We start from the raw sequence: 15,760 nt of genomic DNA on the forward strand, positions 1-15,760 counted from the left end.
CAGAGGTGGGAGATCACAAAAGAAGAAGTTGATCTGGTTGGGCCCACAGAAGGAAAGCGTGAATGTGCAGGCTGTGCGGAGGATAGCTCCTGACAAACCACCGCCATAGGCCCCTGCCACCAAGCCCCAACGAGTGCCCAGTGTCATGGCTGAGGAGTATAGGAGAGGATTGCTAACGGCAACATAACGGTCATAGGCCATCACTGATAACATAAAACACTCTGTGCCAGCACAGACTGTGAAAAAGAAGAACTGAGTAGCACATGAATTGTAGGAGATACTTGTCCTGCCAGTCACCAGGGTGACCAAGATCTGAGGAACAATGACTGAAGAGTAGCAAGCATCCAGGAGGGAGAGGTGGCTCAGGAAGAAGTACATGGGGGTATGGAGACGGGAATCCAAGCAGATCAGTAGGACCATGCCCATGTTGCCCATCAGGGTGATGAGATAGAAACTGAGAAAAACCAGGAAGAGAATAACCACCAAGTTGGGATGGTCAGTGAAGCCAATGAGAATGAACTCTGTCACAGTGGTATAGTTCTGCTCAGCCATTGACTCCACTACTGCCTGATTGTGTAAGGGAAAGAGTGTCATTAAAGATCCTGTGCCTGGCACACCATAATCATCAATAGCACTGTGAAGGAAATCCAATTAGGAGTTAAGGGAAACTTTAAGGAATGGATAATTATCTCATCTAGGATTAGGCAAAAACCTTAACGTAGACATGGGAAGGGAAGAGTGATTGCTAGTGGTGGTAGAAAGAACAAGGCTCTCAATCAAGAACTGAGAAAGCCAAAACTGAAGAACAAACATGTAATATTAATAATAATAACTAATATTTATAGAGTACTTACTTTGTGCTAGACAGTATAATAGGTACTTTACAATTATTATCTCACTTGACCCTCATAATAGCCCTAGGACGTAGCTGCTGCTAGAATCCTCATTTTACAGATGAGAATATTGGAACAAAAAGGTGAAGTGATTTTACCAGAATCAGTTAGTGTCTTAAGCTGTTTTTGAACTTGGACCTTCCTGAATGCAGGCTTCTTGCTCTAGCTACTCTACCAATACCAGTTTATATTCAATGCTCAAAAATCTAATGGTATTACACAATCAGGAAAACAAATTACTGTAGTGGGGCTTCTGGCTGAAGAGTCAGAAATGAATCTGGAGGCAAAATCTGGAGCATATAAAATGAGTTAGTAATTTTTTTTCAGAGTGTGGATGAAAGGGACATGAAGTGAAGGAAGGAGAGAAAAAAGAGAGGGAGGGAAATCTATTTTCCCATAGGAGACATTCCTAAGAGCAATAGATAGAAGTTAGTAAGATTGCAATTCCTTTTAAGAAAAAAGTTCTAAGAATTATAATCCTCCTGATCTGTCTTGACAAATAGTGAGAGCCCTGTCACTGGTTGTCTCTAAATCAATTGCAGGAGACTACCTAAGAGGAGATCCTTGTTTAGATAAAGATTAGATCAGATGACATTTGAGATCCATTCCAACTCTGAGGTTCTGCATGATTCTAAAAGGAAGCAGAAACTGAGACCTTCCTTACTAGACAGACATGAAATTGGAAAGACCAGTTTGCTGTGGTTAGCTACATGCTTACTTAAGCAGTGAACCTCTTGAGAGGAAGGACTGCATTTTTCCTTTTTTTTTTATTCCCCAGCATTTAGCACAGTTCCTGACACATAGTAGGTATTTAATAAATATTTCTTAACTAACTGTTGAATTCTTTCAGTACAATGTTTGACCTTCAAATTCTTCTCCCTTGATCCAACCATATCACTGGCATTCTTCTTTCCTTACACTTTCTGCCTCAGGGTTAAAATGATCTTTATAATAAATATTGAGACATTTTCCCAGCTCCTTAGCAACAATGAGGAGCAACTAATCTTTGCTACATCCTTCTTCAAACACACACACACACACACACACACACACACACACACACACACACTAAGCTGGGGTTATTCCCCCACATGTCATTGGAAAAAACTCAAGTTCCCCATGGGACAGTCTCAATTTCCATTTTATCCCCTTCGAACATCAAATCCACTGCTTTTCTCTAGCCTTCATCATTGTCTACAATATACTCTATGACATTACATTAATAGCCCAAGGCAGCAAGTTGTAGTACTACCTTCACTTCTGGCTTGGTGTGAACTTAGATAAGACACTGAAATTGGGTTTCAATTTACTCATTAGTAAACTGAGAGCAATGATCACATTATCCTTCCCTAACCCCTTCAAATTCAAGTTTGGATAATTTAAATTAAGGCCAAAAATTTGGAAACTGATGGGAGGTTGTTCTGATAAAGAAAAAAAGGGAGAATCATTTAACAGTTGGAAATGGATTAATATTTTAAATACTCCATCTCACCATACAGTGGTGATCCTATGTTGCTTTGGGCTAGGATAAGAGAGCACAGGCTCTGGTAGCTTCTACCAATCTGGCAGGAGTTTGTATTATAGCCTGGCTACAGACTGTTTTCCAAGGAAAAACTTAGAAAGAAGCTCATCCCTAGAAAGTTGAACATCAGGTGACGAGTGTCTTAAACTATAATAAGTCACAAAGACTATTTATTATGATGGGAAATAAGTATGACTTGAGTTCATGGGGGAGAACACAGATTGAAGAAATTATAAATCTATCCTGTACTAGAATATTTAAAATAATTTCCATCAGAAGTATGTTGCTATTTTCTCTTGCAAAAATTCTAGCTACTACATGATCAATCAACCAATGAAGTATTATTTATTAAGTTCCTAATATGTATCAGGCACTGTGCTAAATGCTGAGGAAACAGTTGCTATTCGCAATAAATTTGAATCCTAATTATCAAATACATGTAAGCAAATATGTCCTCATGTACACATTTTCCATAAATAATATCTATAGAAAATACAGTCATTCCCCCACACACTTTTGATCCCTATGGCATCAATGAAGGATTTACAGTACCTGTGTTGGGTAACAGCCCTTTCTCAAGTTTCTCTCAGGTCACAGGGTGCCCTTGTAAGACACTACCTTTATTTTCTCATATATGCTCAATGATACAATGGTCCAAGGAGATCAGCTCCATGGAGGGTTACACACTGAGGGTAGAGTCACAAGAGATGTAATTACTCATTCTCCATTTTCCATTTAACTACTGAACTCTAAATTCCAATGAGGTTTCCCACAAGTTGATAGTTGAGATGGTCAGGGCTGACTATTAGTTTGCATAGAAATTATTTCAGATGACATCTCATTGGAGTGACTCATCAACATCTTTGACGGAATTGTTCAATACAGCAAATAATTGGATTGATTTTCCCCTCTCAATTGAAGAAGTGTGTGTCTGCATGAAATCCACCATAGTCCAGGGGAAAGTCAGAGTGGCAGTGACAGCTTGTCTTGCTGTATAGCAAGGGGTGTTGTAATTGCTACTCATGATTGTTGTTGGCAAGGCTTTGTTATTAAATTCCAGAAAGATATGAGAAATAGGCTGCCAAGCTTGGGGAGAAAGCCAGCAGAATATCCGATTCAAAGCAAACCTCTTCAAGGAATTCATTATCTCCTTTCCAGAGAAGAGGGAAGAATCTACATCTTGGGAAATCATAAGACTCAGGGGAGCTGCTGGCAGCATACTCATGCTGTCCCTGCTAGGAGGTAGTCTGGTGCCCCTGTGAAAATGAGAGCTGTCAATGCCTTATTGTCGATGCCCTACCCTTAAAGTTGTACCAGTGGATCCACAAACACAATAAGGACACCATATTCTGGATGAATGGCACCTGAGCAGGGAGGCTAAGGCACATGTCCACTGCAAGAAATGTATTTCTCCCATTTCACAGATAAGGAGACATGCTGAGAATAACTTGCCCACAATTATTCAGTGTTCTTCCCATTAAAGCATACTGCCTCAGTATTTCCTGAAGACATGACTATCACAGAAGACTATTCCATAACCATCCTTTTCTATTACCATATTTTAGAACCCATGTTGTCAAGGAATCATTCTTCATATCCAGCCTAATTCTCTCTCGTGCTTTAAGTCCTTTCCCTCAGTTCCAAACTTATTTAATCTATCCTGATTTCTAACTGCAACATCTTCAGAACTGTGCCCAGAGTTGAACTTGTTCCTTTAGTAGCTCCATAAGAGTGCTGAATTGAAGGATCATAGAATTAAAACTGAAAGGATCCCCAATGGTCACTGGGTCCAATCCTATCATAAAAGGTGGGGAAAGAAAATAGAGAGGTAAAGCTACTTGTCCACACTCACACAAGTAGTGTGATAGACCTTGTATTCAAAACTATGTTTTTCTCTTCCAAATCCTCCATTCTTTCTACTATATCATAATGTGCTCAATCATAAAATAAGAATTGACAACATCAATCATCAGAAATCATTCAGTAAAACATTTCTTAACTGAGTCACAAATTGGTTAAATGACTTATCCAATGTCACAGAAGTAGTAAAAAAAATTTTTAACCCACACACTAGACTCAATGCTCTATCCATTGTGCCTATATATTTCTATTTTTATATTGAGATTTTTAAAATTTGAAACACATCTTTGCAGATTTGTGTTAAATCTACATATAGCCCTTATATATAGGTCATCTATAGCCCTTAGAAATAATTTCTTCCAGAATAACTCTTTGTCTTTCCTCTGGGCAGAATTGTGTAGATGCTGAAAAAAAATGGAATACCTCAGTCCAAGATAACATTCTTATTGCTCTACAGCTGAGATAGAAATTAGCCACTGAAGAATGAAACTTTAAGGCTCAGCCTTCTTTTAATTCTACAATTAATTCAAAATGCTTCCTCAGGAACATAGGTTTGGGTATTGGAAAATGTAACACATTTAGTCAGAGGATCATGAATAATGGGCTAGAAAAAATTATAAAGGTCATAGGATTGAAACTATTTTACAGATAAGGAAAACTGAGGGTTAGAGAGGCTAAGTAATTTGCCTAATCACACAGCTAACAAGTGTCACAGACAGGATGGAAAGCTAGGTCCTCCTGACTGAAAGTTTTACACTCTGTCCAAGACCTTAGCTGAGGTCTTTTATTAACTATTTAATACACCTGAGACCTTGGACAGCTCACATCAGTTCTTGGAGCAGTTTCCTTATCAGTCAAATGGATATAGTAACTTTTGCATTAGTTGCCTAACAGAGACTCCTTAAGGAAAGTGTATTTTTAAAGCTTTGAAGGATCATATAAATGTGAATAATTACTACCGACCAGGTGCCTTGGATCTAATTTTCAAATGAGGCAGATTGCAACAATGAGTCATCTATGGCGGGAAAATGGAAAAAAGTAGACAGCTTTTAGGACATCTTTTCTAAAAACAATATTTTAGAAGTTTTATTAATCTTCATTTTTTATACACTAGCTACTTTTTAATATGCATTCTTGATATTTTTTAACTCTTACCTTCCATCCTAGAATCAATAGTATATATTGGTTACAAGGCAGAAGAGAAGCAAGGGGTAGGCAATGGGGGTTAAATGTCTTGTCCAGGCTTACATAGCTAAGAATTGTCTGAGACCAGATTGGAATCTAAGACTTCCCAGCTCTAGATCAAGCTCTTAACCTACTGAGCCACTTAGCTGCCCTAAATCACCCTTGATATCTTCTTTAGCTTCCTGTCAAGGTTGTTGCAAAGTTCAAGTGAGATAATATCTGTAAAGTGCTTAGCAGAAGGTGCTTAATAAATGCCTGTCCTCCTCTCCTTCTGCATCAAACTTGTAACTCCTGATAGTGCACAGCACTTTCTGTTTCCATAGTCCCTCCACTTCTCTATCAAGAAATAAAAGCCACATTTCAGCATCAGTTCTCTTGGACCAAGTTTGGTTATACCAGTTAATCAGAGTTCAGCTATTTTTTACTCTTATGGGTTCTTGTTAGCATTATTTTGGTTCTCCTGGTTCTGCTTGCTTTTCTGGGCATCATTTCAGACAAGTCCTCCAGGCATGATTTGCCAAAGATTGTTCTACCTCTTCAGGTAGTCAGAGGTTGTATTTGAGTCTTCTAATAAGGCTCCATGGTGCTGATTTCCATAAAAACCTCAACTTAAAAAAAATGAAATTACTAGAGAATAGTTAACAGATATTCATTTGATTTCTTCAGCAAGTAAATTTAAAACAATTTACCTTCCATTTTATTGTGTAACTTTAATGAGATTATATTATTTTGTGATGAACAAATGCAAATTACTTGAAAGAAGCAATTAACTAAATTAACTAGATCAACTGAAGCTCGCACAAGAAAAGTAATGGGAACAGTTTATCTAGAAGAAATACAGAAACATCAAATAAAATGCCATAACCTGAAGCTCTGACTATATTTATCATTGGGTTTCATGAGTTCTATTATTGACAGAGATCAAAGAACAATACATTTGATTTTATGAATATGTTAACTATAGAAAAGATGAAACTTAATGAATTGTAATAAAATCTGGAAAGTGCACATGTAAAATTATGTTGGAAAGATAGAATTCTTCTAAAAATGTAATATTTTGAGTAAGCAAAAACACACTTTCCAAAACCCTGCATATAACATCACAATGGTTATTGCATTGTATAAGGTTCTTTACAAAATTGCTAAGTATAAAATTATTCAATTAGAGAAACATGCATACAACTAGCAGGTATTGGTATATTCAGAATGATACTCGATGAATCACTTGGAAAGTATCTTCAAATTTTCAGTATTATAATCCACAAAGTGAAAAAGTATTGCCTGTGTCTAAATATTTTTCCTTCTTTTCCTTACTCTCAATCTTAGAATCAATAAATACTTTGTGTTGGTTCCTAGGCAGAAGAGCAGCAAGGGCTAGACAATGGGAGCAAAATGACTTGCCTAGGGTCACATAGTTAGGAAAGAGTCTGAGGTCAAATTTGAACCCAGGACCTCCCATCTCTAGGCCTGGCTCTCACTCCACTGAGTCACCCAACTGCCCCATAAATACTATTTCAATCAAATAATGCAAAAATTGACATCTTTTTTGCATTGCAAGTGGATAAGGCAACAGATATAGCTAAAGATCCTCATTTGACTGCAAATGTTCAAGATGTTGTAGAAACCTACTTCTTGTAGAAACTTGTAACCGTATATCTACTGATATAATAATATAGTCAAAAGAATTTTCAACAATACTGCTGGAATTTTTTATGAAAATTACATAATTTTGAAGAATTGAGTTGTGTGTTGGTTGCTAAGATGATGGAGTAAAGGATGCTCCTTCCACACAGATAAACAAGGGAAATAAATCTCCTCAAAACAAAGGGAAGCTGGAGGAATATGTGTCACTGAGGTAAAAGGAAAGAGTGGTCCAGCATATCATCTGTAAGAATCAGCAGAACTTGGAGCACCTCAGCATGCTGAGACTCTGTCAGAGGCAACAAAGCTGCAGAAAGAGAATTAGCCCAGCCCAAACCACTTTACACAGGTATAGAAGACAGAGAAGGCAAGAAACCTACTTCTTCCCACATCACAGCAAAGCCATGGGACTACAAAGGAGCAGAGAGGGGGCGGGCTGAACTGTAGGAAATTAGGCACTCTGGTATACAGCAGAGTGTCTGAAGCGACAGAGCTCAGAGCAGGGGCCCTGACCAACCCAGGCTACTTGGCATGGGCAGGGAAGCAGCAGAGAAGGAACAAATCCAGCTCATGAAACAATGGAGGAACTAGTAATATGGGATGCTGAATATGGCTGGACAAAATAGCTACAAACCTTATCAGAGCATGCCAGCAGGGCTACGTTCTTGACCGACAGACATACCATGAGAAACAAAGACAGCCAAGTCTATCCCAAGAACCAGAAAAGAGTACTGTGCAAGACGGGAGAAGTGTGCCCTCTACTGCAGGAACAGAGAAGTAAATCAACAGATAGATAACCAGAAGTACATCAACAGATATGTAACCAGAAGAAGAAGAAAAAAACTAGAAAAATGAGCAAAAGACAAAAGAAAAGAAAACAACTCTGACCTTGGAAAGTTACTTTAGTGACAGGGGAAAAACAAAATAAAAACTTGGAAGAATTCAAAATACCAAAAAGGAAACATGTGAAGTTCAAAGGAAAGTGTGAAAGAATATCTGGCCCTAAAAGAATCCATGAAAAACTTGAAAAGAAAATTAAAAAACAAATAGGACAACTGACAGAACAACTCAAAGACTTGGGGGAATTCAACTCCCTAAAAACTAGAATGGATCAAAAGTATGGGGGCACAAAATACATTGGAGAAAACAACTCTCTAAGAAAAGAATATAATAGTCTAAATGGAAATGAGACCCAAAAAAAAATCTTGAAGGAAATAACTTTTTAAGGAGTAAGATTGCTCAAATGGAAAAGGAAAAAAAAATAATTTCCTAAAACTTACAATTGGACAAATAAAAGCTAACAAAAACATAACATAACAGGAAACAATAAGAAAAAAATTTTAATTAAAAAATAGAAGAAAATCTAAAATACCTCACTGGAAAAATTAATGGTCTAGAAAACAGATCCAGGAAAGATAATCTAAGAATGGTTAGAATACCTGAAAGTAAAGATGGGGAAAAAAGAGGCTGGGCCTCATATTACAAGAAATAATCAGGGAAAATTGCCCTGATATCATCAAACAAAAGGGAAAAATAGAAATTGAGAGACTCTACCAACTGCCTCCTGAAAGAGAATCCCAAAATAAAATGCCCAAGACCATTATAACAAAATTCCAGAATGCCTACGCCAAGGAAAAAGGACTACAAACTGACAGAAGGAAACAATTAAAAAATCAGGGAGCCAGAGTCAGGATTACATTGGACCTAGCAGCTTCTACATTAAAAAATCAGAAGGTATGATATTCTGAAAAGCAAGAATCTAAAACCACAGCCTAGAATTATATACCCAGCAAAGTCGAACATAATCATCTGGGGGGAGAGGGAATTGATGTTTAACGAAATAGAATTTCAGACTTTTCTGCCCAAAAAAAAAAACAGAACTGAAAAGAAAATTTTGATGAGCAACTTTGACACTCAAGAGAAGCATAAAAAGGGAAAGTGAAAACTTAAGAGTTTTTATTTGGTTAAATCAATACATTCATACCTAGGAATGAATGATTAAAATAATTAAGGTATCTATGATACATGAGAAAGCAAAGTACTTAAAGTATGTAAGAAACCTAAAGTACCTAATAAATTTAAGAACCTTTTCACTAATATAACAATGAAAAGGAGTGTACTTAGAAAGAGGGAAAGAAGCTAAATAAGACGACTTTATGTCCAAATGAGGAGGGATGGGAAAGAGGAACACATAAAGAGAAGAGAAAATAAAAAACAGGATAAACTACTTCTCATTTAGAGGAACATGAGAACCAAATATGGTGGCGGAGAACATGGGGGGAGGGGTGGCTATGCTTAAACATTTCTCTCATTGGAACTAGCTCAAAGTGGGAATAACACCCACACTCAGGCAGTTATAGAAAACTAGAAGGGAAGTAGGAGGATATGAAGAACAAGGGAAGGGAGGTGGCCAAAAGTAAGGTTAATAAGGGAAGGTGGTTGTTGAAGTCAAAACATCTATAAACAGGGAAAGTCTAAAAGTAAAGAAAGGAGAATAAATGGGGGAAATAATATGGAAGAAATTACACAATTAACAATGAGTATTATGAATGTTAAAGGAATGATCTCATCCATAAAACAGAAAAGGATAACAATGTGGATTAAAAACCAAAATTTCACAATATTCTGTCTACAAAAAATACATTTAAAACAGAGAGACGCAGAGTAAAAGTAAGAAACTGGAGGAGAATCTACTATGCCTTAGCTACATTAAACACACATACACAAACAGGGGTAGCAATCATGATCTTAGACAAAGCAAAAGCAAACATTGATCTAATCAAAAGAGATAAGGATGAAAATTACATCATGACCAAAAGCCCTATAGACAATGAAACAATACCAATACTAAACATATATGCCCTGAATGGTATAGTACCCAGATTCCTAAAGGAATTATAAGAGGAAACAGAAAGTAAAAACATATGGTTGGGGGGGCTACAACCTTCTCCTTTCAGAAATAGATGAGTCCAACCAAAAAGTAAACAAGAAAGAAGTTAAGGAGGTAAACAAAACTTTAGGGAAAATGTATATGATAGACCTCAGGAGAAAACTGAATGGGAATAGGAAGGAATATCCTTTTTTCTCACCAGTACATGGTACCTTCCCAAAAGTTGGCCACATAATAGAGTATAAAAACCTTACATCAAAATGTAGAAACACAGACATATTAAATCCGTCCTCTTCAGACCTTCTCATTTCTTCATACATTTTCTTTATTTTCTTTATAATGGCACTATTTGGCATTTCCAATAACATAAAACAATCCATTACATTTAAATATCACAGCCTAATTAGTCATTTCTCCCAATCATTGTATTTGTTATTTCCATTTATTTTGTCATTATAAACAAAACTTCCATTAATATTTTCATACATACCTAGCTTTTTACCCTCTCAATAATGCCCTTATGGTGTAATCCTAGTAATGAGATCCCAACACTAATACACTATTGGTGGAACTGTGGACTGATAAAACCATGCTATAGAGCAATATGGAACCAGGCTTAAAGGGCCACAAAACTATATATACCCTTTAACCCAATAATACCACTACTAGGTCTGTATACCCAAAAAGATAAGAGATAAATGAAAAGGATCTACCTATACCAAAATATTTTTGGTGTCAAAGAATTAGAAACTGAGAGATTGTCCATCATTGGGAAATGCATAAAAAACTTGTGGTATATGTTTGCAATAGGATAGTATCAAGCCATAAGAAATGCTAAACTGAATAAATTCAGGAAAACCTGGAAAGATTTATATGAACTGATGTAAAGTGAAGAGAGAAGAACCAGAAAAACAATGCATACAGTAACAGAAATATTATCTGATGAAGGACTAAATAATTATCAGCAAAGTTGATTTGCAAGGTAACCACAAGGGATTCATGATGAAATGCTATCCACAGCCAAAGAAGGAATTGTTGGAGTCTGATGACCAAAGCATGTCATTTTCCACTAGATTTCCATCATGAGATTTCTGTTAAGTGTGATATATGTCTTCAGTTATGACATGAGCAATATGAAAATATGTATTACATGAAAGTAAGAGTATAACCTATATCAGACTATTACCATCTTGGGGAGGGATGGAAGAGAGGGAGAGAGAAAACATGAATTTTAAAATGTCAAAAAAAACCATCAAAATTGCTTCTATGTGTAACAAGAAAAAAGTTTAAAAATCAGGAGAAAAAGATAATTTGGAAGAATTGCATTGGACTCCATACTGATGGTGCCTAAAAGCTCAAATAAAAATTAAAAGCAATTCTACAAGCACTAGTTTAATACATTTTCCCTCATACAATTTTAACACATTGCATGTTTTATAATTAGCATGCAGTGCAGAAGAAAATAGATCAGTAGAGCAACCTGCATTTTTTCAAGTTGTTGCAAAAATAATCAATTTTGGATTGGGAAAAGTTCATTAAAATGTAAGTTCTTTATGAAATTCTGTGATCATAAGGGCAGAATATAAACTATTTCTATAGTATTGTGATTTATCCTGGTTTCTTCATACAAAAATACTTTGGAGAGTGTTTGAGCTAAAATAACAGATTGATTTTTTCTTAGTAATAAAAATAAAGATGAAAGAAATTCATTTTATAACAAAACTTTTCTTCTGAAATTTGCACCATGGGTAGATATTTATTTAACGGAGAAGATTAAATGATCAAAGCCAAATCCTCAAACTTATACTCTTATCCAGAGAGATGACAACTTTTTTAAAGAAAAAGTTAGAATTATAGATAAATTTTAAAAGTAGCACTTGGCCATATTTTTCAATTTAAAAAATATTTGTTTTCAGAATTAAATTAAAGTAATTACCTTATCACTTGGCCAAGTCTACAGAAGCAATTCTCATATTGGTTTTTAAATAAAGATATTTGTAAAAGAATGTAGGAGAATTCTGTAGTAAGAACCATGAATGGAAAGTCTTAGTACAGGTACCCATTAAATCTGAAAAGTCTTGGAGGCCTCCAGCCCTATTATAGAAAAAAATATGTTCTGTTGTTATTGTTTATCCTTTATCATTTTTTAATTTTATTTTTCACTTGTTTATGTGAGTATTGGATACGGGATTTTGGTTTTCAAAAGATTATTACAAAAATAAATAATATAGAAATAGGTATCAAGTGATAATACATCTATAACCCAGTGGAATTGCTTGTCAGCTCTGGAAGTGGGGAGGGGAAAAGAGGAGGGAGAGAGCATGAATCATGTAACCATGTAAAAATACTTAAACAAAAAATACTAATAATCAAGGAGAGGTTGAAGAAGGGATCAATCTCCAGGCATAGCCTCTGGAGCCTCTTGCATCTCTGAAATTGTCTTTTGATTTGAGAAAGGCACATCTCTGGACTTCAATTTCCTCATCTATAAAATGTGAAAACTGTACTAGATGGGCATTAGAATTGCTTTTGGCCCAAAATGACATAATTGGAAACAAAGGGTACATATTTCAAAGGGTTAGGTTTAAACTTGATTAAAGTAACAACTTCCCAACAATGAAGGCTATCCCCAAAATAGAATTGATTACCTTAAGATCCACCCTCACTAGAGTTCTTCTAGTATACCATCTCCTTGAATCCCTTGTCGGGAATATAGAAGGGGTCCTTACTCTTATGCAGTTCATTCCAGCTCTAACATTCAGAGAGGTCAAGTTTTTTTTGTAAAACCTTGGGAACTTTTCTAATCGCCTCTTCATTTTTTTTTATTTTTTATTGTCCATGAAAAACACACTTCCATACTGGTCAGTGTTGTAAGAGTACACTCATACAAAAACAAAATCCCAAATTAAAACCAGAGATACACTGATGTGAAGGACAACTCCAACAGTTCTTTCTTTGGAAGTGGATAGTATTCCCCATCATAAGTGTAATATGTGAATTTTAGGGAAAGGTATTATAAGGGGATTATGGTAGTGAGGTAATAAGGTGGTTGTAATAAGGGAATAGGCTAGAAGTAAGAGAGAGATTAAAGCAAGGTAATGTTGCAATAAGGCAGGTAAAAGACTAAAGATAGTGTGATAGGGATAAGGCAATGTGGATAGGGGTTTGTGGATCCCTAAAGCAGTAAATAGATAAGAAGGGTACAATAATGGAGGTAAATTGAGGTGGTAGGAGAAGTAAGGGAATGGCTGAGTTTAGGGAATATAAACACGGAGGTATAAAGAGTTGTAAGGGCAGACAGCTACAGCCTGAGAGACACAGACTGGGACACAGGTTTGGGACAGAGACACTAAAGGGAAACAGACTGAGCCCTTCAAGCAGGAAGGGCACTTCTACAGACAAAGGTTAGGGCCAGCCAAGAATGGCTTGAAACTGACTAGAGGGCTTCTAGTCAGTTTCTCAGGTTCACAAAGGAATAGTTCAAAGGAAGTATTAAGATTGCACTTCCTCCAAAATGGACACCTCTGATTCCCTTCACAACCCAGGAACAATGTTATTCCTTTCTCCCCTTCTCCCTCTCTCTTATCAATCAACTAATGAACCAGCTAAAGGTTTGATTAAATGACAAACAGGGTTTATTGATTTTTAGGGTTGATTGGAAGGGATGGAGGGGTACAAGGTAACTCTAACAGCTGCCTAGGGAAAGCTTCAGGTGGGAGAGGGAGACAGGAATGTGAGACTGAGATAGGACCTGCCTAACTCACACCCAAAGGGTTTTGTAGCCTATAGGATTAGGAAAGTTGGATACAATGATTCAAGAGATAATTTATAACAAGAGTAAGCCCTATTTGACTACAGGGAAACTATGTATACCAAGTTTAAAAGCTAACCCCAAGATCCAACCTCTTTTCAAAACCCCAAGAAATTTAGGAAGGGAAAATGATGATTGGGAATAAGGGAGGTTAGGGAAATCTAAAGGAAATAGTTAAGCTAACAGATTTTAAGAGAAAAGCTGCAGAATATAGGTCAGGTTTCAATCCAAAGAATAGAGCCCAGCTGACCCTTCTACTCTCATCAAGTCCCAGGTCAACTCACTAACCTCTAAACCCTTTTTCAACTGTCTGAAACTCTCTAGTAAGGCTTTGCAGGGCTGATATGCACCCTATTTGTACTACATTTTGCCCATTTTCTCTTCTAAATTTGCAGCTTGCAACATTTAGTGGTTACTAAAATCTAAAAGATTACTACTCTTATTCTAAACTAAATTCTAACTAAGCTCTTATCCCTAAGTTTGCAAAATAAGAAAAAGGGTTGCTATCTCCTAAACTATGCTAAAACTAGACTAAGCTAAACTAAGACGGGTTATGGTAAAGCCAATAGGAAAGGAATGGGGATTTTAAATTTGAACAGAAAGGAAAAAGAAAGTAAATGTAAAAGTAAATGTAAACATTCACAAACATTCTTAAAGTTAACATTTGCTAACTAGAACAAAGTAATGAATTCTATCTGTGTATCTATTTAATTTTATGAACTAACAAGAAAATATTAACTAAGAAAAAATTTTGCAAATTAAGCTTCTAAATTCTAGTTCACTTTCTAAAGTTAGTGTATGAATAAGTTAGTACACTTATGTCTATGTTAGAAATGTTAGTGAGAATAAGTAAGACTATAATTATTTGTAAGTCTATTGGTCAAACCATAGACTTATGCTATGTACAGTATTTACAAAGAAACTTTAGAAAAACTGTCCCTGTACTAACTTACCAAACTAACTAAACTGTCCCTGTGTGTTAGTAAAACTTACTGCTAAGGGTTAGTAAGCAAAATTACATATTTACATGAAGTATCAAGAGATTTGCACTACATAAGTCTTTGAGGATTGCCCCAGATCATTGCACTGCAGAGAATACCAAGTTTTCACAGATATTTTCCAATATTTTTGTTATTGTGTACAATGTTTTCCCAGTTCTACCTCTTCCACTCTGCCTCAGTTTCTATAGATCTTTCCAGCTTTTTCTGAAATAGTCTTACTTAAAATATTAAATAAAATACTAACAAAAAGGCTACAGGGGGCAGCTGGTGGTTCAATGCATTGAGAGCGAGGCTCAGAGATGGAAGGTCCTGGGTTCAAATATGACCTCTGACACTTCCTAGCTGGGTGACCTAGGCAAGTCACTAGACCTCCATTGCCTAGCTCTTATCACTCTTCTGCCTTAGAACCAATACACAGTATTGATTCTAAGAAGGAAGGTTAGGGTTCTAAAAAAAATGTCAGTAGGAACAAAGAGTAGTCCTCCCCAACTTTTGACTAGCTCTCTAGTCTGTTTTGAGAAGCCCTATCCCCTGACTGACCATTCTACCCTGTTCCAGACTGCTAAGTTCATTTTCCTTAAATATTATCTTGATCAGACCACCCTAACTAAAAGTCTGCAATGTTTCTTTATTGCTGAGAGGCATGAGACAATGTCTGATATTCAGTCCTTCCTCAATCTACCTCCACCCTAGATTTTCAGCCTTGTTTCTCACTACTCTTTAAACTCAATTGGATCATTGATTAAGTTATTAATAATTAATTTAATTTAATAATTTATTAATGTGCCAGGCACTGGGGACACAAGAACAATGGTGAAAGAGTTTCTGCCCTCAGGGAGCTTCCATTCTGACAAAAGAGTCTATGTATTAGAGAAGTGTGTACAAAACACATTCAAGGCATTTTGAGGACTCAAGGTACCAGGACCTGGGCTGGGCAAAAGGAAAAGAAAGACCTCA

The 15,760-nt window shown here is 36.3% G+C and overlaps 1 protein-coding gene across 1 annotated transcript; it reads right to left on the bottom strand.

The window, feature by feature from the left end:
* LOC123252560 (olfactory receptor 9I1-like) lies at nt 1-597 on the bottom strand (the record flags this gene model as incomplete). Its single annotated transcript, XM_044681849.1, has 1 exon — nt 1-597. A coding segment is annotated over exon 1 (594 nt), but the record flags the coding sequence as incomplete, so codon positions are not given.
* Between the last annotated feature and the right edge of the window lie 15,163 nt (nt 598-15,760).

This window comes from Gracilinanus agilis, chromosome 6, assembly GCF_016433145.1.
Source record: "Gracilinanus agilis isolate LMUSP501 chromosome 6, AgileGrace, whole genome shotgun sequence".
In the NCBI taxonomy this organism is placed as follows: domain Eukaryota; kingdom Metazoa; phylum Chordata; class Mammalia; order Didelphimorphia; family Didelphidae; genus Gracilinanus; species Gracilinanus agilis.